Source organism: Triturus cristatus, chromosome 11 (assembly GCF_964204655.1).
Source record: "Triturus cristatus chromosome 11, aTriCri1.1, whole genome shotgun sequence".
In the NCBI taxonomy this organism is placed as follows: Eukaryota; Metazoa; Chordata; class Amphibia; order Caudata; family Salamandridae; genus Triturus; species Triturus cristatus.
The window spans coordinates 96,647,087-96,671,735 of NC_140594.1; the positions used below are offsets into that span (position 1 = coordinate 96,647,087).

Consider the following 24,649-nt stretch of genomic DNA (forward strand, 5'->3'; position numbering starts at 1 on the left):
CCTCGTCAAGTGGCTCAGAGGTTGGCTCGCACCCAACTTGCTTTCATCCTGCTTCGTGTTGGAGCGCCTTCATCGAGCGTTGCTACAGAACTTCCGCCAGGTGCCCATCCTCGCTGTCTCCTTAATTATATAGACATAGATGTAATCTATAGCAGGCAAGAGCGAGGGACTCACTTACTCATGACTCTCAGCGCATCCTAATCTTTCCGGACTACACCTGGCTCGTACTGCAGTGCAGACAGTCCTTCCTGGAGGCCAAGGCTCGTCTTCGAGGTCTTAAGCTGCCATACTCCTTGCTGTATCCGGCTCGTCTGCGAGTGGCATATCAGTCACGCAACTACTTTTGTGAGTCCCCGTAGGAGGTGTTCCAGTGGCTAGAAGAAACGGTGCGGATTAAACCCCGCACCCCACCCAGAATTGACTCTGACTCGTCGTCTAGTGGACCGGAACGTGGCACCCCCCGGGCCGGATGGCAGACAGCGACGTTATTCGCGATCTAAGAAGAGGTCCAAGACTCGTAGTAAATCCAGTAAGAGACTTTCTGAAGATCAAGCAGCACCCTAAGCGTCCTGAACGATGTAGCTCCGAGAACTGTAACTATTCACTTTAATATGATACCTATTGTATGTTGTATTGCAGGCTTGCATTGTATGTTGAGTCCCTGACCTTCAGTTGCTTCACTCTTTATGGGCAGGAGACTCTTACTTGGGATCCATTGGCTGCTCTTTGCCCCTGTTGGGGTCTTGGCCTGGATCATGCCGCAACAGATACTTCCATATTTGGGAGGTATTGGGGTGGGGGTTTGGTGAGGATTTTTCGCAGGGTTTTTGTTGCTTTTTATTAATGCCACTATGTCTTATGCTATGTGCGATTTTGGGTTTGCTACTGTCACCCACTTAGCTGCATTCCCCTCCACCTGCCACTGCCAGTCATGCTGCAGGACCTAGCTGGGGTCGGGGGTGAAGAGCTCGCTAGTTGGAATACAAATGGTCTGCTCGATAAGATCAAGTGGGTAGCTGTGCTGCGCCAAGCTAAGCGTCGCAGGGCAAGCATTTTATTCCTGCCGGAGACCCACCTAGCAGGTACCAAGACACCTTGTTTGGGAAGGTTTGTGTCTGCACACACATATCACGCAGGTTTCACTAGAGGCTCCCGGGGGGTTGCAATCCTTATACATCGCAGCGTCCCATTTGTTCATTGCCAAACTTGGTCTGACCCCCAGGGTAGATTCATTGTGGTGTATGGAACACTGTATGGGGAACCCATTGATTTAGGTACTATCTATCCCCCCCCTCTTTCGTGGTCTTTTGTTGAAAAAATGACGACGCTCTGGACTGAGCTTCCGTCGGGATTGACCCTGGTTGTGGGAGATTGGAACAATGTTATGTCCCCATCGCAAGATAGGTGGTGTGCTACGGCCCGAGTAGCGGGGACCCAGGACTCTAAATTATTGCCCCTACTTCAGGGATTGGGATAGGTTGAATCATGGAGGACCTGCACCCCACCGCGTCTGCATACACCTATTTCCCTGGAGCTCATGAGGCCTTCTGACGCCTCGACTATATTTTCCTTTCAGGGGCGCACACTCATAGATTGTCCACGGCCGTAATTCTCCCTAAAGGGTTATCAGACCACTCACCAGTCTCCCTCCTCCTATCTCTGGATTCCAGGTGCTCTCAGTTCAGGTGGCGTTTGTCGCCATGGCTGTTACGTGATGAAAAGTATAGATCACAAATTCATAAATCCCTAGCTGATTATTTTTTAGTAAACACAGGCACGGTGGAATCCCCAGGTATTCTATGGGAGGCAATGAAGCCACTCTGAGGGGTACGGACATTGTCTTTTGTACTTCAAAACGTCGACAGCGCCGTGACAAATTGTTACAAATTGAGGCCCAGTTGCTCGATTTGGAGCGCGCAGGTAGGGACACTGAGGGACGTATCACGCGCAGACACCTGTTGAATGTACAACAGACATACGCCAGGGAACTCCTGGATGAGGCCCGGCTTTATTGGCTCGCCACCCGTAGCTGGGTATACCAGTGGGGAGACAAATCTAGTGCCTTGCTGCATCGTCTGTGTCAACAGACGCTGCGCCCTCAGTTGTTCCCATGCATACACGGTCCAGACAGGACGGTTCCTACAGACCCGTCTGTCATTGCTGACTGCTTTGGCTCATATTTCGCAGACTTGTATGCTCCCCATGAAGTTCTCCCTGCGGAACTTGTTCAGAAGTTCATCAATTTACCCCCTCGGGCCCTATCTGATGAGGTGCGTGATGCTCTGGATGAACCTTTGTTGGTAGAAGATCTGCTAATTGCATTGCTTGATGTGCGGGCGGGAAAGGCGCCGGGCCCGTATTGCTTCCCCTGCGAGTTTTTCCCAAAATATCACCCGCAACTGTTATAACCTAACCTGGCGGCTCTTGAGGCCTCTGCGGAGGGTGGTGGTCTCCCACCGGATGCGCGGTACGCAGACATTGTTGTATTCTTAAAGCCAGGTCGTACTCCAGAACAATTCTCGTCCTACCGCCCGATCACTTTGCTCAATGTGGAAGCCAAACTGTTGGCCAAGGTGATAGCCAACTGCCTGGTTCTGCACATTATGGACCTGGTCCACCCAGATCAGACAGGCTTTATGCCTGGTCGAGCCATGCGTTACAACAAACAAATGATGGACGGAATGCTGACAATGCATACATTCTCCCCCAGTCAAGAGATCTGGGTTAAATCCATCGTTCTTTTGCCCACTACACCACCCCAGTTTAGACATGGCCATATGCAAATCAGTCTTGACCCTGTGCCTCATGGGAACAGTCCAGCCCGAACTGCCAAGCCATGTCTTCCCTGGACCGGAATCAAGCATCCTAGGACCGGTTTCTGGCTATCAGCCGTCATCAGCCAGGATAGCTCGACTCCAGTGGCGTAGTGAGCACGGGTCCCACGTCTGGGAATACCCATCCCACTTAGGGCGAAAAGCGTTACAACAAACAAATGATGGACGGAATGCTGACAATGCATACATTCTCCCCCAGTCAAGAGATCTGGGTTAAATCCATCGTTCTTTTGCCCACTACACCACCCCAGTTTAGACATGGCCATATGCAAATCAGTCTTGACCCTGTGCCTCATGGGAACAGTCCAGCCCGAACTGCCAAGCCATGTCTTCCCTGGACCGGAATCAAGCATCCTAGGACCGGTTTCTGGCTATCAGCCGTCATCAGCCAGGATAGCTCGACTCCAGTGGCGTAGTGAGCACGGGTGCCACGTCTGGGAATACCCATCCCACTTAGGGCGAAAAGCGTTACAACAAACAAATGATGGACGGAATGCTGACAATGCATACATTCTCCCCCAGTCAAGAGATCTGGGTTAAATCCATCGTTCTTTTGCCCACTACACCACCCCAGTTTAGACATGGCCATATGCAAATCAGTCTTGACCCTGTGCCTCATGGGAACAGTCCAGCCCGAACTGCCAAGCCATGTCTTCCCTGGACCGGAATCAAGCATCCTAGGACCGGTTTCTGGCTATCAGCCGTCATCAGCCAGGATAGCTCGACTCCAGTGGCGTAGTGAGCACGGGTCCCACGTCTGGGAATACCCATCCCACTTAGGGCGAAAAGCGTTACAACAAACAAATGATGGACGGAATGCTGACAATGCATACACTCTCCCCCAGTCAAGAGATCTGGGTTAAATCCATCGTTCTTTTGCCCACTACACCACCCCAGTTTAGACATGGCCATATGCAAATCAGTCTTGACCCTGTGCCTCATGGGAACAGTCCAGCCCGAACTGCCAAGCCATGTCTTCCCTGGACCGGAATCAAGCATCCTAGGACCGGTTTCTGGCTATCAGCCGTCATCAGCCAGGATAGCTCGACTCCAGTGGCGTAGTGAGCACGGGTCCCACGTCTGGGAATACCCATCCCACTTAGGGCGAAAAGCGTTACAACAAACAAATGATGGACGGAATGCTGACAATGCATACATTCTCCCCCAGTCAAGAGATCTGGGTTAAATCCATCGTTCTTTTGCCCACTACACCACCCCAGTTTAGACATGGCCATATGCAAATCAGTCTTGACCCTGTGCCTCATGGGAACAGTCCAGCCCGAACTGCCAAGCCATGTCTTCCCTGGACCGGAATCAAGCATCCTAGGACCGGTTTCTGGCTATCAGCCGTCATCAGCCAGGATAGCTCGACTCCAGTGGCGTAGTGAGCACGGGTCCCACGTCTGGGAATACCCATCCCACTTAGGGCGAAAAGCGTTACAACAAACAAATGATGGACGGAATGCTGACAATGCATACATTCTCCCCCAGTCAAGAGATCTGGGTTAAATCCATCGTTCTTTTGCCCACTACACCACCCCAGTTTAGACATGGCCATATGCAAATCAGTCTTGACCCTGTGCCTCATGGGAACAGTCCAGCCCGAACTGCCAAGCCATGTCTTCCCTGGACCGGAATCAAGCATCCTAGGACCGGTTTCTGGCTATCAGCCGTCATCAGCCAGGATAGCTCGACTCCAGTGGCGTAGTGAGCACGGGTCCCACGTCTGGGAATACCCATCCCACTTAGGGCGAAAAGCGTTACAACAAACAAATGATGGACGGAATGCTGACAATGCATACATTCTCCCCCAGTCAAGAGATCTGGGTTAAATCCATCGTTCTTTTGCCCACTACACCACCCCAGTTTAGACATGGCCATATGCAAATCAGTCTTGACCCTGTGCCTCATGGGAACAGTCCAGCCCGAACTGCCAAGCCATGTCTTCCCTGGACCGGAATCAAGCATCCTAGGACCGGTTTCTGGCTATCAGCCGTCATCAGCCAGGATAGCTCGACTCCAGTGGCGTAGTGAGCACGGGTCCCACGTCTGGGAATACCCATCCCACTTAGGGCGAAAAGCGTTACAACAAACAAATGATGGACGGAATGCTGACAATGCATACATTCTCCCCCAGTCAAGAGATCTGGGTTAAATCCATCGTTCTTTTGCCCACTACACCACCCCAGTTTAGACATGGCCATATGCAAATCAGTCTTGACCCTGTGCCTCATGGGAACAGTCCAGCCCGAACTGCCAAGCCATGTCTTCCCTGGACCGGAATCAAGCATCCTAGGACCGGTTTCTGGCTATCAGCCGTCATCAGCCAGGATAGCTCGACTCCAGTGGCGTAGTGAGCACGGGTCCCACGTCTGGGAATACCCATCCCACTTAGGGCGAAAAGCGTTACAACAAACAAATGATGGACGGAATGCTGACAATGCATACATTCTCCCCCAGTCAAGAGATCTGGGTTAAATCCATCGTTCTTTTGCCCACTACACCACCCCAGTTTAGACATGGCCATATGCAAATCAGTCTTGACCCTGTGCCTCATGGGAACAGTCCAGCCCGAACTGCCAAGCCATGTCTTCCCTGGACCGGAATCAAGCATCCTAGGACCGGTTTCTGGCTATCAGCCGTCATCAGCCAGGATAGCTCGACTCCAGTGGCGTAGTGAGCACGGGTCCCACGTCTGGGAATACCCATCCCACTTAGGGCGAAAAGCGTTACAACAAACAAATGATGGACGGAATGCTGACAATGCATACATTCTCCCCCAGTCAAGAGATCTGGGTTAAATCCATCGTTCTTTTGCCCACTACACCACCCCAGTTTAGACATGGCCATATGCAAATCAGTCTTGACCCAGTGCCTCATGGGAACAGTCCAGCCCGAACTGCCAAGCCATGTCTTCCCTGGACCGGAATCAAGCATCCTAGGACCGGTTTCTGGCTATCAGCCGTCATCAGCCAGGATAGCTCGACTCCAGTGGCGTAGTGAGCACGGGTCCCACGTCTGGGAATACCCATCCCACTTAGGGCGAAAAGCGTTACAACAAACAAATGATGGACGGAATGCTGACAATGCATACATTCTCCCCCAGTCAAGAGATCTGGGTTAAATCCATCGTTCTTTTGCCCACTACACCACCCCAGTTTAGACATGGCCATATGCAAATCAGTCTTGACCCTGTGCCTCATGGGAACAGTCCAGCCCGAACTGCCAAGCCATGTCTTCCCTGGACCGGAATCAAGCATCCTAGGACCGGTTTCTGGCTATCAGCCGTCATCAGCCAGGATAGCTCGACTCCAGTGGCGTAGTGAGCACGGGTCCCACGTCTGGGAATACCCATCCCACTTAGGGCGAAAAGCGTTACAACAAACAAATGATGGACGGAATGCTGACAATGCATACATTCTCCCCCAGTCAAGAGATCTGGGTTAAATCCATCGTTCTTTTGCCCACTACACCACCCCAGTTTAGACATGGCCATATGCAAATCAGTCTTGACCCTGTGCCTCGTGGGAACAGTCCAGCCCGAACTGCCAAGCCATGTCTTCCCTGGACCGGAATCAAGCATCCTAGGACCGGTTTCTGGCTATCAGCCGTCATCAGCCAGGATAGCTCGACTCCAGTGGCGTAGTGAGCACGGGTCCCACGTCTGGGAATACCCATCCCACTTAGGGCGAAAAGCGTTACAACAAACAAATGATGGACGGAATGCTGACAATGCATACATTCTCCCCCAGTCAAGAGATCTGGGTTAAATCCATCGTTCTTTTGCCCACTACACCACCCCAGTTTAGACATGGCCATATGCAAATCAGTCTTGACCCTGTGCCTCATGGGAACAGTCCAGCCCGAACTGCCAAGCCATGTCTTCCCTGGACCGGAATCAAGCATCCTAGGACCGGTTTCTGGCTATCAGCCGTCATCAGCCAGGATAGCTCGACTCCAGTGGCGTAGTGAGCACGGGTCCCACGTCTGGGAATACCCATCCCACTTAGGGCGAAAAGCGTTACAGCAAACAAATGATGGACGGAATGCTGACAATGCATACATTCTCCCCCAGTCAAGAGATCTGGGTTAAATCTATCGTTCTTTTGCCCACTACACCACCCCAGTTTAGACATGGCCATATGCAAATCAGTCTTGACCCTGTGCCTCATGGGAACAGTCCAGCCCGAACTGCCAAGCCATGTCTTCCCTGGACCGGAATCAAGCATCCTAGGACCGGTTTCTGGCTATCAGCCGTCATCAGCCAGGATAGCTCGACTCCAGTGGCGTAGTGAGCACGGGTCCCACGTCTGGGAATACCCATCCCACTTAGGGCGAAAAGCGTTACAACAAACAAATGATGGACGGAATGCTGACAATGCATACATTCTCCCCCAGTCAAGAGATCTGGGTTAAATCCATCGTTCTTTTGCCCACTACACCACCCCAGTTTAGACATGGCCATATGCAAATCAGTCTTGACCCTGTGCCTCATGGGAACAGTCCAGCCCGAACTGCCAAGCCATGTCTTCCCTGGACCGGAATCAAGCATCCTAGGACCGGTTTCTGGCTATCAGCCGTCATCAGCCAGGATAGCTCGACTCCAGTGGCGTAGTGAGCACGGGTCCCACGTCTGGGAATACCCATCCCACTTAGGGCGAAAAGCGTTACAACAAACAAATGATGGACGGAATGCTGACAATGCATACATTCTCCCCCAGTCAAGAGATCTGGGTTAAATCCATCGTTCTTTTGCCCACTACACCACCCCAGTTTAGACATGGCCATATGCAAATCAGTCTTGACCCTGTGCCTCATGGGAACAGTCCAGCCCGAACTGCCAAGCCATGTCTTCCCTGGACCGGAATCAAGCATCCTAGGACCGGTTTCTGGCTATCAGCCGTCATCAGCCAGGATAGCTCGACTCCAGTGGCGTAGTGAGCACGGGTCCCACGTCTGGGAATACCCATCCCACTTAGGGCGAAAAGCGTTACAACAAACAAATGATGGACGGAATGCTGACAATGCATACATTCTCCCCCAGTCAAGAGATCTGGGTTAAATCCATCGTTCTTTTGCCCACTACACCACCCCAGTTTAGACATGGCCATATGCAAATCAGTCTTGACCCTGTGCCTCATGGGAACAGTCCAGCCCGAACTGCCAAGCCATGTCTTCCCTGGACCGGAATCAAGCATCCTAGGACCGGTTTCTGGCTATCAGCCGTCATCAGACAGGATAGCTACGCCACTGGAGTCAAGCTATCCTGGCTGATGACGGCTGATAACCAGAAACCGGTCCTAGGATGCTTGATTCCGGTCCAGGGAAGACATGGCTTTGCAGTTCGGGCTGGACTGTTCCCATGAGGCACAGGGTCAAGACTGATTTGCATATGGCCATGTCTAAACTGGGGTGGTGTAGTGGGCAAAAGTCGATGGATTTAACCCAGATCTCTTGACTGGGGGAGAATGTCTGCATTGTCAGCATTCCGTCCATCATTTGTTTGTTGTAACGCTTTTCGCCCTAAGTGGGATGGGTATTCCCAGACGTGGGACCCGTGCTCACTACGCCACTGGAGTCAAGCTATCCTGGCTGATGACGGCTGATAACCAGAAACCGGTCCTAGGATGCTTGATTCCGGTCCAGGGAAGACATGGCTTTGCAGTTCGGGCTGGACTGTTCCCATGAGGCACAGGGTCAAGACTGATTTGCATATGGCCATGTCTAAACTGGGGTGGTGTAGTGGGCAAAAGTCGATGGATTTAACCCAGATCTCTTGACTGGGGGAGAATGTCTGCATTGTCAGCATTTCGTCCATCATTTGTTTGTTGTAACGCTTTTCGCCCTAAGTGGGATGGGTATTCCCAGACGTGGGACCCGTGCTCACTACGCCACTGGAGTCAAGCTATCCTGGCTGATGACGGCTGATAACCAGAAACCGGTCCTAGGATGCTTGATTCCGGTCCAGGGAAGACATGGCTTTGCAGTTCGGGCTGGACTGTTCCCATGAGGCACAGGGTCAAGACTGATTTGCATATGGCCATGTCTAAACTGGGGTGGTGTAGTGGGCAAAAGTCGATGGATTTAACCCAGATCTCTTGACTGGGGGAGAATGTCTGCATTGTCAGCATTCCGTCCATCATTTGTTTGTTGTAACGCTGGTCGAGCCATGCGACATAATATCAAGCGCGCACATACCACTATAGCCGCAGTTGATAGACTTGGGGGCTCAGCCGCGCTCATCATGGCGGGAATGAACAAGGCCTTCGATTCCCTTAGTTGGACATATCTCTTTGTCTTGCTTGACCGTCTAAACATTGTCCCCTTGTTTAATAAATCTTATCCACCTACTAGATATGGACATAACTGCCTCGGTCCGTATGGCTGATTCGGCTTCCAGGTGCTTTCCCATCAGGCATGAGACGCGCCAGGGCTGCCCACTCTCCCCCTATCTCTTTGAGCTCGGTATGGAGCCGCTCGCGGCTTGGATTCGAATAGACTGTTTCGAGTGGGCACCGGGAGTCTCCGATCGCATAGTGCTCAATGCAGACGACGTTTTGTTTTTTCTCACAAATCTCGACCGGACTGGTCCACCCCTTCTTCTCATTATGCAGATCTTGGCATGACCTCCAGCCTCTACATGAACCAGAGAAAATCATTTATTTGGCCACTGTGGTGCGGGGATCGGCTGGGCGCAAGAGGTAGTGGTGGTCCCGGAAGGCTTTAAGCATTTGGGCATCTTTCTCTTGGTATCCCAGACATTGGCATGTACTAAGAACCTTGCTCCCCTGTGGGTACAGGTGAACGACCGGACGCCCGTGTGGTTACACATGCCCTGTCTCTCTTTGGCAGGTCCGCTATTTTCAAAATGGTTTCTCTACCTTGTCTTCTTTATCAATTGCAAAATCACTCCTATCCAATCAAGCCGACGTGGTTTTGTCAATTAAACGCTATTCTTGCCCGTTTTCTCTGGGGGGGGGGGGCGGGACATCGCGAGTAGCTCTGAGGACCTGCTTCCAATCCATGTACTCCCGTGGAGTGGCCACCCCGGACGTCCATAAGTACTACATGGCGTCACATCTTCTCGTACTCAATGATTGGTGGTACGGAGACCGCGGAGACCTGGCGTATGCTGTGGAGCATTGTTTTCTGGGAGACAATACCCTACACATGGTTCTCTATGCAGCAGCGCTGCTTAAGGGGCTACCGCCTGCCACCGCCACGATCTTCAGGATCTGGAAGTCTGCACTCGGCCAGATGGGTTAGTGGGGAGACTCGCCAGAGAAACTCCATTGAGGAACAACGGACAGCTACCACAGCTGGCTCGCTTGTCCGGCTTTCGGGTTTGGGGAGCCATTGGGATAGACACGGCTGGGGCAGTTGTACGTGGCTGCACTCTCAAGTCCTTTCTTGACATACAGACGGAGTATGCTATGCCCCGCCTGCAATTCTACCGCTACCTTCAATTCAGGCATGCTTTTATCCCATACATATCCCGTTTAAAAGAGATACCCGAATTTAACCCAGTTGAGGCGAAAGTCTTTATAGGCGAATTGGGAGACTTTAAGATAACCAAAATATACCATACACTTATCAATAACACACCTACCACCTTACATAAAACTAGAGAGGAATGGCAGCAGGATCTGGGTCCCCTGGAGGAAGACAACTGGGTAAAGGACCTGGAGTCCCCGTGCAGTGCAGCAATCGCGGCCCGCCTGCGTCTTATCCAATTTAAGTATCTACATAGAGCCTATTATACCAAGCACAGACTGTGGCGTGCTGGGCTAATTTCATCCCGCACTGTTTACGATGTGGGTCGATGGAGGGTACTTTCCTGCATACTGTGTGGTCCTGCCCTACACTGTCGCAGTTCTGGATGCGGGTGTTTGTATGTCTATCCGAGGTTTTGGGGTGGGACATTCCTTCCTCTCCGAGGCTGTCCATGCTACATATTACAGAGGGTCTGGATGGCAACAGGACAAGCGCCACCTCTTATTTCTGGGCCTCACATTGGCAAAAAGAGACATTGCCCAAGCCTAGAAAGATGAATCCCCACCGTTGATCGGGGTATGGAAAAGGGGTCTGGACTTCTGTATGGGCCTAGAAATCCCAGTCTTTGAGGCAAGGGGGTACCCTCGGAAGCACTACTAGATCTGGAAAAGGTGGGCTGCCTATAGGGGACTATATTTGAGGCCTCCCCCCCCCCGCCCGATGCTGAAGAACCATTGTTATGAATCCAGCAGACTGGAATGTGCATAGTACACACGTTGCATGTGGCTACGGTGGCAAAGACTCTCCCTATATATGAGACGTGTCTCTTTGTCAAACAAAGGCAATGTGGCGCAGTTATTTGTTTTTCTGTTATTATTTCTCTTCGCAATTTATTCTTTGTATGACCGATATCATGTCATTGCTGAAAATGTTGATATCCATGATTGTTCTCTTATATGCTTATTTTGGGTGCCCTGCGAGGCATTCTCTTTGTCTTGGCTATCAACAATAAAATTATGTTGTGAAAAAAAAAAATCTCGGGTAGAAGGACGCAGACCATACCATAACATTACAGAGTCTTCCCAAGATGGGAAGGATCATGATGAAGATGAAAATATGTATCAAGTCACCATAAACAGACTAGAGAAGCATTTTGTACGTATAATAAATGGGGTGTTAGAAAGACATAAGTTATTCTCCAGAATTCGAGGAAGAAGTCAAAAGGTTTATTGCTGTTTTGAATGGTTTATCCAATAGATGTGAAGTTGAACAATTAACTGATTCGCTGATTAGGGATCAATTAGTCAGATGTACCAATAATCATAAAATCCAAGAAATGTTAAGTGCTGTTAATTCTGATCTCAAACAAGCAATTGAAATAGCTGTGAGTGCAGAACGCACTGCAGATTGTATCAAAGAGATGAAGTCTGGCTCTGACAATACAGCGGAGGTAAATGTAATCAATAAACAAGATATCGACAAAGAAATCAATATACAAGATAAAGAGGGGAAACACAAAACCAGGCGCCCAGTGGTAATAAACTCAAAGGTTACAGATGTGGCAGTACGGGGCATCTAGAAAATTGTTTGGCTTGTCAGGCCAGAACAGTAGAGTGTTACATGTTGAGAAGAAGGGACATTTGGCTAGAGTATGCAGTGAACAAAACTCCAAACCAGTGCTGGTTGTTGAACCAACCAACCCACCTGAGACTAAATTGGTATTTCAATTAAAAAGTAGCAATTATTTCACGAGTTTCCCTTCATGCAGAACTACCCTTGATAACAAGCCTGTAACGGTGTTCATTGACTCATGTTCGTCTTGCATACTACTCGAAAATTATTTGTCTACAGAGTTCTTTCCTGACAAAAATAATAAAATGGAAGTACCTGATATTAAGCCTGGGGGGGGGGGTTTCAACTGGGATTCCAAGCCATTATTGGTTATCACCACGATGCAGATTGGTTTCAAAGGAAGGAGCAGAGAAGGAAGAATTTATGTTACCAAAAAAGGGTCTAGTCTATTGGGCAGGAGGCACCAAAAAGTGCTGGGTATCAAGTTAACTCCCAACAATCCGAATCAATACTCCTTGTGGACCCTTCTGTGTGTGACTATGAAATCTGCAGTGAATTCCCTGATGTATTTACAGATAAATTGGGTTTATTAAAAGAATAACAACATAGCATAAAGTTCAAATCCAAGGCTAAACCAGTAGCAGATAAAGTTAGACCTATTCCTCACTTGTTGCATGCTCCATGGAGGAAAGAACTTGACAGACTGTTAGAGCTGTGGTTATTGAACCTATAGAGAGTTCACAAGGGTTGGCTCCAGTAGTCCTAGCGACCAAATTCTCCATGAAAGACATAAGATTGTGCGTAGATCTAAGGGACTTAAATACGGATATATATGCGTGGATAGAAATCCACTTCCTCTGATTCATGAAGTTTTCACTGGTGCAATCTGTTTCAGCGTTCTTGAATTATCCTCCACTTATTACCAGGTTGAGCTTCACACTGAATCATGCCACCTCACCTCATTCATAACTCCCCTGGGTGCATTCTAATATTTATGCATGCCCTTCAGACCAGCGTCTGCTGCTGCTGCTTTTCAAAGAATCATGCAGCAAGTTTTGAAGGATGTGCTAAGTACCTTATGTTTCTCATTCATGGCAAGGACATAAAGGAACACAATGACATTTTAAGGGAAGTGTTAATCAAGCTACCAGATGCAGGGCTCACCTTAAAGAAAAAATGCCAATTGGTGTGGGGTCCACAGAGTATTTAGGACACACCATTTCCCATGACAATATAATACCCAAATTGAATGTAATAGAGGCCATCTTGAATGATGAAGACCCCACCAATGTTGAAGAGCTCAAATCCTTTTTTGGGACTTTCAGAGTACTACTCAAAATTCATACAGAATTATGCCAGTATAGTAGAGCCTATGCATAGTTTGCTTAAGATGAAAGTCCCTTTCTCATGGAACAAGACTGCCAAACTGCATTCACGTCTGTAAAAACCAGCATAACAGAAGCCCCCTCTTTGGGCAGATTTGACCCTGCAAAACCCACAATTATATCCACAGATGCTAGCAATAAGGGTTTAGAAGCTAGTCTTACACAATGGGTGGATGGTAAAGACCAAGTGGTCTATTTTGCCTCAAGAGAATTACAAGGAGCGAAGATACAGTATTCTGTTTTGGAGAAGGAGGCTCTTGCATGTTTCTGGGTAGTCTGACACTTTAAAATCTTTTTATGGGGCATACCTTTCACAATCAAAACTGACCACTAGCCTTTAATGTATGCATTTACTTCCAAAGGATCTGCCAGAACCACGCCCAAGTTCTCCAGGTGGATTTTATGGCTGGAAGGTTATAATTTCAAAGTACAGTTTGTCCCTGGTGCTCCAACTGTGCTTTCAGAATTTCTTTCTCGTACACCTGTAGGGGAAGAGGGAGGCATCACACATAAGAAGACAAGGGAATAGTACTGAAATTGACAAGTATGAACAAGGATGAGTGGGAAGAATGCATGATGTTGAATGAAGAAATGACTTCATTAAAAGAACACGTACCGGAGGGATGGCCGAATATTAAAAATAAAGTCCCTGCCAGGTTATCCAAATATTGGGACATTAGATCCGAATTGATTACACAAGATGAGACAGTGTACAGGGGCGAAAAGATAGTGTCCCCATAAAAATTAGAGAAAAGATTATTGACCTTGCACATGTAGGACATTTAGGACATAGCCTCACAAAAAACAGAATATGACTGGAATATTGGTGACCAGGCATGGACACCTTGGTAGTGGCAAAGTGAGTGAGAGACTGCATGGAACGGATAAGGAGTGACAAGACACACCAAGTCAGGAAGCCTCCCCTTTTTCCTGTTCAGGTCCCAGACACTCAATGGTCCAAACTGGCCCTAGACATAATATGCCCACTGAACCTGAAAAAGAAAGGTTGAATGAATGTTTTCTCTTGGTACTAATTGACTACCACACGCCTTGGGTGGTTACAAAGTGTGTACATCAAATTGGCACTCATTTCCTTATCCAATTTTTTAAGGATGTTTTCTGTGAGGAAGGTATTGCTGATATTCTATTTACTGATAACGGAGTACAATTTCCATCCGATCTTATGAAGGACTTCCTCATGGCAGTGCTTAATTTGAATCGTAGATTTCCGGTGCTGAGCACTGGCACTTAATTGGTTGCTGGTGCTCGGCACCAGCACCTAATTATCAACACCACACTTAGGGCAGTCTTCCACAAGGTGGCGCTGCTAATGTAATTTAGAGATGAGCAGTATAACAGTTGTTTAGGAGAACAATATACATTAAAAAAGTACTAATAGCTGCCTCCACAGCCATTCCTTTAGCTTTGGGGACCTGGAATAATCTGAACTGATGCATTTACATGCGAGAGAGATGGTTAGTAGTTGTTTTGGCAGCGATGACAGGGGCAATGGGTGGTGTAAGCTGCAGTGGCCTCCTGGTACTTAATAGTTTACAAATTAAGCACTGCCTCACGGACCTTCAAACACAACATCACAAAACTGCTCTGTATTGCTCATGTGCAAATGGGCTTGTCAAAAGGATGAATCTAATAATAAAGGAATATTTGCAAAGAGCGGAAGTGATGGGTACACCTGCCAAACCTTCCCTTCAAGACACAACGTGGGCATATTGCACCACACTGAATAGTGTTACAGGGATTTCTCCTTTTGCTTCCTTAAAAGGTAGAACCCCCAGAACTAAATTGACCACCGTGTGGTTAAAGAACAAGAGTGTGTGTGTGGTGGACAGAAATGAAATATCTCGGAAAATAACCCAACACCAGAATAAATACTAACACAGATATGATATCACCAAATGTGTTAAAACCCCAGCATTAAGAGAAAGAGAATGGGTTTGAGTAAATCTTTGCCAAACCCAGGAGAAAAAAAAGATGATTTCAGGTTCTCTGAGCCTCTGAAAATAACTTGGGGGCATATCAACAACAACCGGCGATAATTATCGCTGAGCGCACTTAGCGCTCGTATAATTATCGACGGCTAGCGCCGATTGTTATCGCTGAGATAGCGTGCTATTAGCAACGCTTATCTCATCAGCGATAAAAATCCAAGCGCTACCTGGCTAACGTGAGATTATCGCTGGAAACCCAGCGATAATCTCACGTTAGCTAGTTGATAGGGACTCACAAACTTAGCCATGATATCCCCCTTCCATAGGATATCATGGCTAAGTCAGTCCTGAAGCAGGCGTAAGGAAAGTAGCGATAACAGGGGTTATCGCTACTTTTCCTGACGAATGCTTCATAGCGTTAGGCTTGCTGATAGGAGACATGTCGCTTAGTGACATTTCTCCTGTCATGCCAGGTCATGAACGCCCACTTTGCATCTCATTAGTGATGCAAATCTGGGCGTTAGGAATCCTGACGCTAAAGCAAGGTTTCACGCGTTAGCGTGACCTTGCTGATTAGGCGATAAAATTATCGCCGCTTTTCGGCCGAAAACGGCCGCAAAAGCGGCGATAAGTTTTTTATCGCCTGCTTGTTGATATGCCCCTTGGGTGGGTAAAAATGTTGTGCATCTTGGTAATGGTCAAACACGGGGGTGTGGACAAAATTGTTTTCCACAAACTCACTGGGAAATCAGGTTGTGCTGCATGGGGTGTACAATCAGATATCAAAATAAACCCTACCAGGAGATCTCAGAGAGCTAGTTTCCCTCCAGCATGGCAAAAATATTACAGCATTGAATAATGTGCTCCTTAAATTTTTGCCCTCTCTTGTTGTAATGACATGTATATCGACCTTCCCTTGTGTTCTACTGTATTATAGCTTTTATATAGCTTATTGCATTGGAGTTATTATAGTCGTATGGGTTGTCATTTTGTATTTTCCTTGTTATATGCTTTTCAATGACTCTGTTATTTATTGTAAATTACATTTTTATCTCCCTGCCAAGGGTGGTGTGTTATAATTTACTTGTTGGTACATTCCCATACCCCCTCCTGTCCTAACCCACTTGGAATGTGCGGTTTGGAACTATCACCTGAAGGTTGTACAGCTGACTTGAGCTGACTGGAACTTATGGTGGGGTATAGAACGTGAATAAACTATCTTACAACTTCTGCACAGTGTCATTCTTTTATAACACAGGCTTCAGCTGGAGTAAACCTAAAGCATGTCTCTTGCATTTTAAGATAATTTTAGTTTAAACGAGATCATGGATTGATAGAATAGGGCAAAGCTTCTGAACAGCCTCAAAGAATTTCCTCATGTGTCATTTGGTGTTTGCTTTCTTTTTTCTGATTGGGCATACAAAGATAATCCTTCATAAATCATGATTTCTTTTGTTGAGGCATACCATTTTTAGTGCTCCCTTTCTGAGTAAGAGTAGATATTTATCAACAGCTTTGGGTTCCTTTGCTCTCGGTTGAATTTAAATGTATTTGTTGAGTTTGATTTATTAGCTTGATTATATATTTCTCATTCAAAGACCCAGATCCACTTGTGGGCCAATACTAAGCGGGCCTTTATGTCTTTCAGGTGCAGGAACGCATGATTCATCACAAACACAAGGTAAAGTAGCATGGTTTTGGAAATCAGTGTACAATATCACCTTCTTTTGTGATATTAAGTAGCATGGTTTTGGAAATCAGTGTACAATATCACCCTCTATTGTGATATTTTGAAATCAGTGTACAATATCACCTCTTTTGTGATATTTCGGCCTATTTTCCACTACTTCAGATAATTTTCCATTCACTGTATCTACTTCAAAAGGGCATACTTAACGATCCATCTGCAATCACATCCTAGATTGAAGAGTACATGCTGGAGCTAACAGGGTATTTTCTCTTCGTAGGAATAAAAATATAACTCCAAAGTACAATATAATCTCGAAACCAGAATATACAACAAGAAACAAGTAATTTACATAAACAAAAAGTTAAACAACGACAGACCAAGGTTAAGCACTTCAATTCCTAAGTTAGTATCATCAGATTAAATGCAACTACTCCCAACTTCAATATTTCAGAATCTTAAATTTATCAGACGTGAGAGTATAACTTCCATGGTTGAGATAAATTCTGGAGCAACAAACGAATCACAGAATAGAGTCTCCGGTGATACAGAAAGTTTATTTTAAAATATACTGCATAATTCGTATGGCGAGGTCATCGCAAACATCATGATAACTGGCAGCAACCCTGAAATATTGCAGTGATAAGACTGCATAGTACTTCGAAATATTTCTTTGAAGTTATTAGTGGAATAAAACGGACATCATTTATTTGTTGTTTCATAAATCTTATAGTCAATTTGACTCTTACCGCTGAAGAAGTTCCTTTGACAATAAGGGCCAAAACACGTTGGCTGTTTTCCGGTCTTAACGAAATTAAGAATAAAGAAGAATGATGAAATACATTTGGTTGCTCTGATTTACTTAACCTTTCAGTGCACCTTCCTTAATTGTGAATCTCAAGAAACAAGTAATGGCAAAGCCAGTATGTCCGGCCTTGAAAAGCGTGCAATTTGTATTTATTTATTTATTGCAAACTTATCCAATGAGGAAAAACAATTTGACAAACATTAAAATATAAGAATTGTCCCAGCAGCCTAGCACATAAGCCCTTGCACTGAAGTACACTCCACTTTAGGCAGTTGAACACATTTGATCAGGCAGAGTGCAGCCATTTACGGTGCAAGACAGGCAATGTAAGAAGTGGGGTGACCCATTGCCCCGTGCCTAAACTGTGGTGAGTGGAGGCAAAAAAAAAAACTTGAATAACAATTGACCAGAGCAACGGATGCAAAAGGCTGACCGAAAGACCATATAGATATATGCATAAACGTGTCTCGCACAAGTCCAGTTGCTTCCACTTGTCGGGGTTGGTGCGAGTGATGGGTGCAAGACCCTGTTGTGTTTCCAAAGAAAGATGGGCCAATCAATTGCAACACACAGCGCTTGCACTCCAGTATTTGTTTTTCCAAACAATTTTAATCACTGGCAACGCTTTTCAACCTTGCGGTATTCGTCACGGCCTGAATTTATTCATGTGCACAAAAAAAAATCAACAAAGAATGGACATGGAAAACATACATACGTGTGCGTGCACACCAAAAGAAAGACAGATCCACAATTAGGTTAAAAAACATCCTCCCGTACACATGTGCGTTGCAAGGAAACTTAACAGTATAAAATTAATAATGTCATATTTACTTTGGTAACATTAAATTAAACAACATATAATTTTGCGATGATGAAATTTCAAAATTGTATTGTCAGTATTTCATTATTACACGGTCTGTCCTTCAAACACTTCATTTTTCCCATTAGCACAAATCATAATACACCACTCAAAAACAAAGACAAGCGAATATATATTATACTTGTGTAGTTATGCGTGTATGCTTGAGATGATGATTAAGTTGAAATTACTTTTTTTTATTTGCGTATAACGTTTGACCCTATGAACGGGTTTACATAAAACTTGACTATCTTCTTATTCAGTCAGCTAGCTAAGCTTTAGCTTGCAAAGTTTCATGAAGATTCGTACATGGGAAAACAAAGGTATGGGGAGGGTAAAAAAAGCTGTCCTTTTCCATTTTAGCTCTCCTAGGATAATTGCCCACATTTTACTGGATTTTAACGGATTTACACCAAACCTAGCAATGGTGCCAAGCAGGATTTGAAGGGTTAATTAACACTTTGTATCTCTCTGCCGTGTTAAAATGCGTGTCATGGCAACACAGAAGGATGATGGACCCAATGCTGAACATTGTTAAACATTCACCATCAGTCAAAGATCTTGGTTAAATCCATCGTTTCTTTACTCACTATACCACCCCAGTTTGGACCAAGCCATCTGCAAATCAGTCTTGAAACTGCTCCTCATGGGAACAGTCCAGGCTGAACTGCCAGGCCAGGTCCTCCTTGGCCTGGAAAACAAGCATCCTGGGACCGATTTGGGGGTATCACCCCCTCATCATTAAGGCTAGCCTGAACGCAGTGGCATAGCTAGCACGGGACCCACGTCTGGGCATACTCTTCTCACTTAGGGCAACTATAGCAACACAAAAAGTTGATTAACAGAATGCTGAATATTGTCAAATATTCACCTTCATATCACTGATCAGTGTTAAATTCATTGTTTTTTTGTTCACCATGCCACCCTAGTTTGGACCCAGCCATATGCAAATCAGTCTTGACCCTGCTTCCCATGGGAACAGTCCAGTCCGGACCGCCAGGTCATCCTAAGCCCAGATAACAAGCATCCTGCAACCGGTTTCGGGTATCAGCCCTCAACAGCCAGGCTAATGAATGCAGTGGCACAGTGAGCATGGGACCAGTATCGGGGCATATATCTTCCACTTAGGGCGACTATAGCAACACAAAAAGATGATGGACAGAATGCTGAACATTACCAAACATTCACCCCCAAGTCACAGATCTGGGTTAAATTCATTGTTTTTTGCTCACCATGCCACCCCAGTTTGGACCCAGCCATATGCAAATCATCAGTCTTGACCCTGCTCTCAAGGGAACAGTCCAGCTCGAACTGTCAGGCCAGGTCCTCCCTGGACCAGAAAAAAGCATCCTGTGACTGGTTTCGGGGTATAATCCCTCATCTGCCAGGCCAGCTTGAATCCAGTGGCATAGTGAGCATGGGACTCACATCTGGGCATACCCTTCCCACTTAGGGTGACTATAGCAACACAAAAAAGATGATGGTCGGAATGCTGAACATTGCCAAATATTCACCCTCAGTCTCCAGATGTGGGTTAAATCCATTGTCTTTTTGCTCACCATGCCACTCCAGTTTCAACCCACCATATGCAAATCAGTCCTGACCCTGCTCCCCATGGGAACATGTGTGTCATGACCACAAATCCTGTCAATCACAGTTTAACTTGTTTTATATAATGTGATTGGCTGTATTAGGACTAAAAAATATTTTTCGGCCATCGTGAAATTTGCGAGTAGGCGATGCTTGAAAGTTAGGAGCTAGAGTACAGGGCCTTGTGTAAGCCCTCACTGCCTCTGGGCACTGCTGAACAGCTTCCACAGCAACCTGGGCTCAGGGCAGAGAGTTGCCCCTGTGCCTATCCTGTCTGCATACAGTCTTCAGTCATGCGCAGCAACAGGTTGGGTGACTTTGAAAGGTTGGGTACAAGGTCTGGATGAAGGACAAGCCTTTCAGCCAACTCCCGAAGCATGCAGCCAAGTCTGTGTGCAGAGATGGATATGAGTTAACAGCAGATTGGGTGAAGGGCCAGTCCATGTACCCAACACCCACACGACCGAAAGCCCTGCTCGGCGGGTATTGAATATGATATACATCATAAGAAAGCAATGAGAAAAAACCACAATAAAAACTGTTATGTTTCTGACTCAAACACATAAAAGCACGGACAGTATCCAGTTAAATTAATGAAGACACAATGCACAACATAACCCTCGATCACTGAGTTCATAAATATAATCAGAGAATTTCAGTGGTTTTACATGCTTGACCCAGAAACATAACTCCGCTTGCAATGTTTGTAACTGTTTTTTCATAGAATCTATATTAATGTAATTTTTTTTTAGAAAAAACGTAACTGGCAAGACAGCTAAAGCTGATTCTTGGTCAGACCTAAAAAGAAACACATACCAAATGTAAGGCATTGTAGCAGAACGATGAGAATTGGAAATGGGTGCTGATTTAAATTAGTGTCGGGGATCACCTGTGGATATATGATGGGAATAAAGTGTCCAATGTACTATTTGTTTTGTACACAAAACACATGAGGAGTACAAAATTGCAGGATTTGAAGGGTGAAAAAACAAGATAGCAATCTTTGAAGGCACAAAAAACCCAAACACAAACCCAAGCTTCAAATGTACTAAAGGGATACTGCAGTTCACCTGTAGGTCTGCAAATTTCAATAACAACACTGGGACTTCTTGTGATCCGCATGGAAGACTTCCGGTGGAATCATCACCCCTTTTGGAGTGCTTTGTGACGGCACTTGTGGTTGCAAACTGTTGATTTTGGTTTGTGTAGAGAAGCATTACTGGTCACAACTGGTAGATTTCTCTTAGGGCATTGACCATGAAAGTACCCACACCAAATATGTGAATCTAGGAAATGAAACAGGTGTGACATGAGGCATCCCTTACATGATACTGAGAGAAGTGCCCTTTTCAGGATGTGCAATCAGTCCTTCCAGATAATCAGCAGATTTTTTCATGAGTTGCCTAGCTCTACCCACTTATTTGTCTCTCTCACCCACTTATTTGTCTCTCTCTCACACGCGCGCGCGCACACACACAATAGTTTGTATTGAGAGATAACATATGTTCTGTGCATGTTCTCTCCTTTCCAGGTGACACCGTACCTGGGATTCCGGCTTCATGGCGAGGTCTATGCCTCCATCGTGCGGGGTACACTCGTCTATCTGGATGGGAAGTTCTGTCAGCAGCCACGCGGAGATCAAATTCTGATTCAGAGGAATGCCACTTCTAAGGGCATCACCCCATTCTACTGAAAAGAAATGAGGCTAGCAAAATAAGCTACTCAACCAAAAGGATAATCCCAGAGAATTCAGAATGCAGGGGTAATGGGGGGACAGTTCAAGAACAAGATAATCGCTTATTACTGATTACAAATTAAAGCATTAGGGTGATTTCAAGCAAAGGCACCACGGTCTATCATTGACTGGAAGTGTGGATTTTAAAGGAGAAAAATACAAATTCTAGACCAAGAAAACACCAAGGGCATTGCTAAGTACCACTAAGACCTGATTGGTGAATACAAAATTACCAGGCAGTAAAATCACGCATACCGTTGCTATTAACTGTTGGTCAGACAGAGGAATCGTGAGGTTTGGGGTATAAAGTGAATGAACTTCGTTTTTATCTTTAACATGGTTTATTGCGATATAAAAACACGAGAAAATAGTTATCAACATTGGTTAGGCAAAATAAAATTAATAGAGGCACTAACAGATGATGAAAAGTAGGCAAAATTCAAGATAATATTGCATTTGAAAGATTGAAACATTTTTATAATGAAGAATCTATGGTAATTAAATCAGACTGCAATTAACCAATATGCATGTTTCTATGTTTTAATCTTTACAAAGAGAGAAAGGATACAAGAAGGGAGAGCGGAGAAAGAAGAAAATGATAACAGGAAAGTCCGTATGATAATGCCCAACAGAAAAATTTATATCTAGCTTTTAGCTAATTACTGAAAATTCAGTTATGATTTAAAAACAGTATAATGAAGATTTACAATTAGCAACAGCCTTAAAAATTTAAAATAACATGGTAGTAAAATCCCAACTACAAATAAATGAACATACAAATGTAATATTGTAAGGAAGTTCAAAAACCTAACCAACTCTAGTGATCCTATCTGCTGATTGTGACAGATAGGAAGTCAAGGGGTCCATTACATATCGCTTTGGTTTCCAGTTATAAAGACAAGCAGTAAGCTCTGTCTGATGAATGATTACAACGTACTACCAAATTCCACCATGCCTTAAATGATATCAGTAGTTATCCAGTTGGATGCAATAAACTGTAAAGCAATGGCAATCAGCAGCTGAACAAATTAGCCTTTCAGAAGACTAGCAGACCATGTGTCACTAATTTCCCCAAGAAAGATACATAAGAGTGCAATAGAAGAACATATTTCAGTTAACTATTTCATACATGCATCCAAAACTTTCTACCCAAAGGACAATCAAAAAACATACATAACATAGCACTGTTACAGTTCTTTGCAAGACCAATATTTACTGTCATTTACAGATTTCCTTTTGTGAAGAAAATTAGGTATCAGAAATAATCGATTGTAACAATAGTTCAATGCATGAATTGTGCTAGCAGCACAGGAAATTGAATGTACCTTGGACCATATTTTACCACAAAAGAAACTAAGCACACTATATTCCAGATTGGTCTTAGTTTTAGGTCTATTTGTATCACTGATGGTAAGCTTTAGGTATCCGCAGGAAGCTGTAACATCCAAAGAGAAATTATATGTATTAGCTTGCGTTGTTGCATTCTGTGTAGCTAAGCCTAAAAGAACAGACAACGTCTGCCTAAGGGATACTATTAGCAAGACGTAGTTACATGCAGAATAAACCAGAATAACAGATATTTGTTGTATCTCATGAAAGAAGAAAAATTGGTTGCCAGAAATTGGTTGCTTAACAGATACCTTTCATTATCCAGTGGTGCCAAGGCAACAAATTGTTGGTAATATCAATTTTTTATATTGAACCACATGTGAGATAACAAAGATATGAGTTTCAGGATAAGAATTCATAACAGAGTTAACTATTAAAAATTAGTGAATAATTGTTGAAGTTTATAGGTCAAATAGATGCAAAGGCCATATTTGTATTATTGATGAATTGTTAAAATTTTATGAATTGAGCTCTTAGTGCTTTTCCATGTAATAACGTATCAATTTAATAGTGACATATGTACAGGATATTCATTTCATAATACCTGTTTTAATTAATATGTATGTTTTATATATGTGCCTTTATGATTGTATGAAATAGCAATCAAATAAAGCTGTCTTTGACTTTGACTTTGAGTGATTAGTTGCAGGGGAAGATAAATCCCTGGTCTGTTGTGTCATATCCTTAAAAGAAAAGGGTTGACACAGAGAACATACAGTCCGCTGCCATATTCTCTGACTTATAGTATTATCATCTGATAGGGAAGACCAGATTTGTTTGAGATAGAAAGCTGACTGATATTTATTAGAGTCAGGGAAGACAATACTGTCATGTTCTTTAGGATAGTCCTATCATGTACATACTGATTACATACATTTTTTCCCATCCACACGACATAAGGGTCCTAACACAGGTTACCTTTTATCTAGTAGCTTACTCCTGTCTTTCGGACATCAGGCTCGTAGTACCCTACCTTAACCCCTTACGTGCGGGTTTATTTCTCCCGCTGTGTGGGAGAAATAAACGGCGTTCGGGAACACGACGTCTCCCGGCCGTCGTGCGCACACGCCCACCATAATGCACGACGGCCGGGAGACGTCGTGCGCATGCAAGGGGTTAATCCCTGTACCTGATGTACATAAACATGTCCCCAGGTACGGCAGATTTATTTGGTATAAGGGTCACCACTTTTTTCATCCATGGCCAACAGCCAGCTCTGCATGATCATGTTTGTTTAGAAAAGGATTAGCAGAGGGTTAGCAAATATTTTTAAAACATATCGATTCTAGAAGAAACCCTGGAGTGACCACTTTAGTATAAAAGATCCTCACTCCCCCTTACAGAAAG

General features: G+C 45.3%; 1 protein-coding gene across 1 annotated transcript in view; it reads left to right on the forward strand.

Moving 5' to 3' along the window:
• The window catches only part of LOC146783302 (allantoinase, mitochondrial-like), a 1,087,389-nt gene extending 1,063,459 nt beyond the window's left edge, over positions 1 to 23,930 (forward strand). Inside the window, exons 11-12 of the mRNA XM_085636065.1 lie at positions 16,883 to 16,915; positions 21,710 to 23,930. Of these exons, the coding sequence (XP_085492191.1) occupies positions 16,883 to 16,915; positions 21,710 to 21,871 (195 nt within the window). The 3' untranslated portion in view covers positions 21,872 to 23,930. The remainder of the gene's footprint in view (positions 1 to 16,882; positions 16,916 to 21,709) is intronic.
• The last annotated feature ends 719 nt before the right edge of the window (positions 23,931 to 24,649 follow it).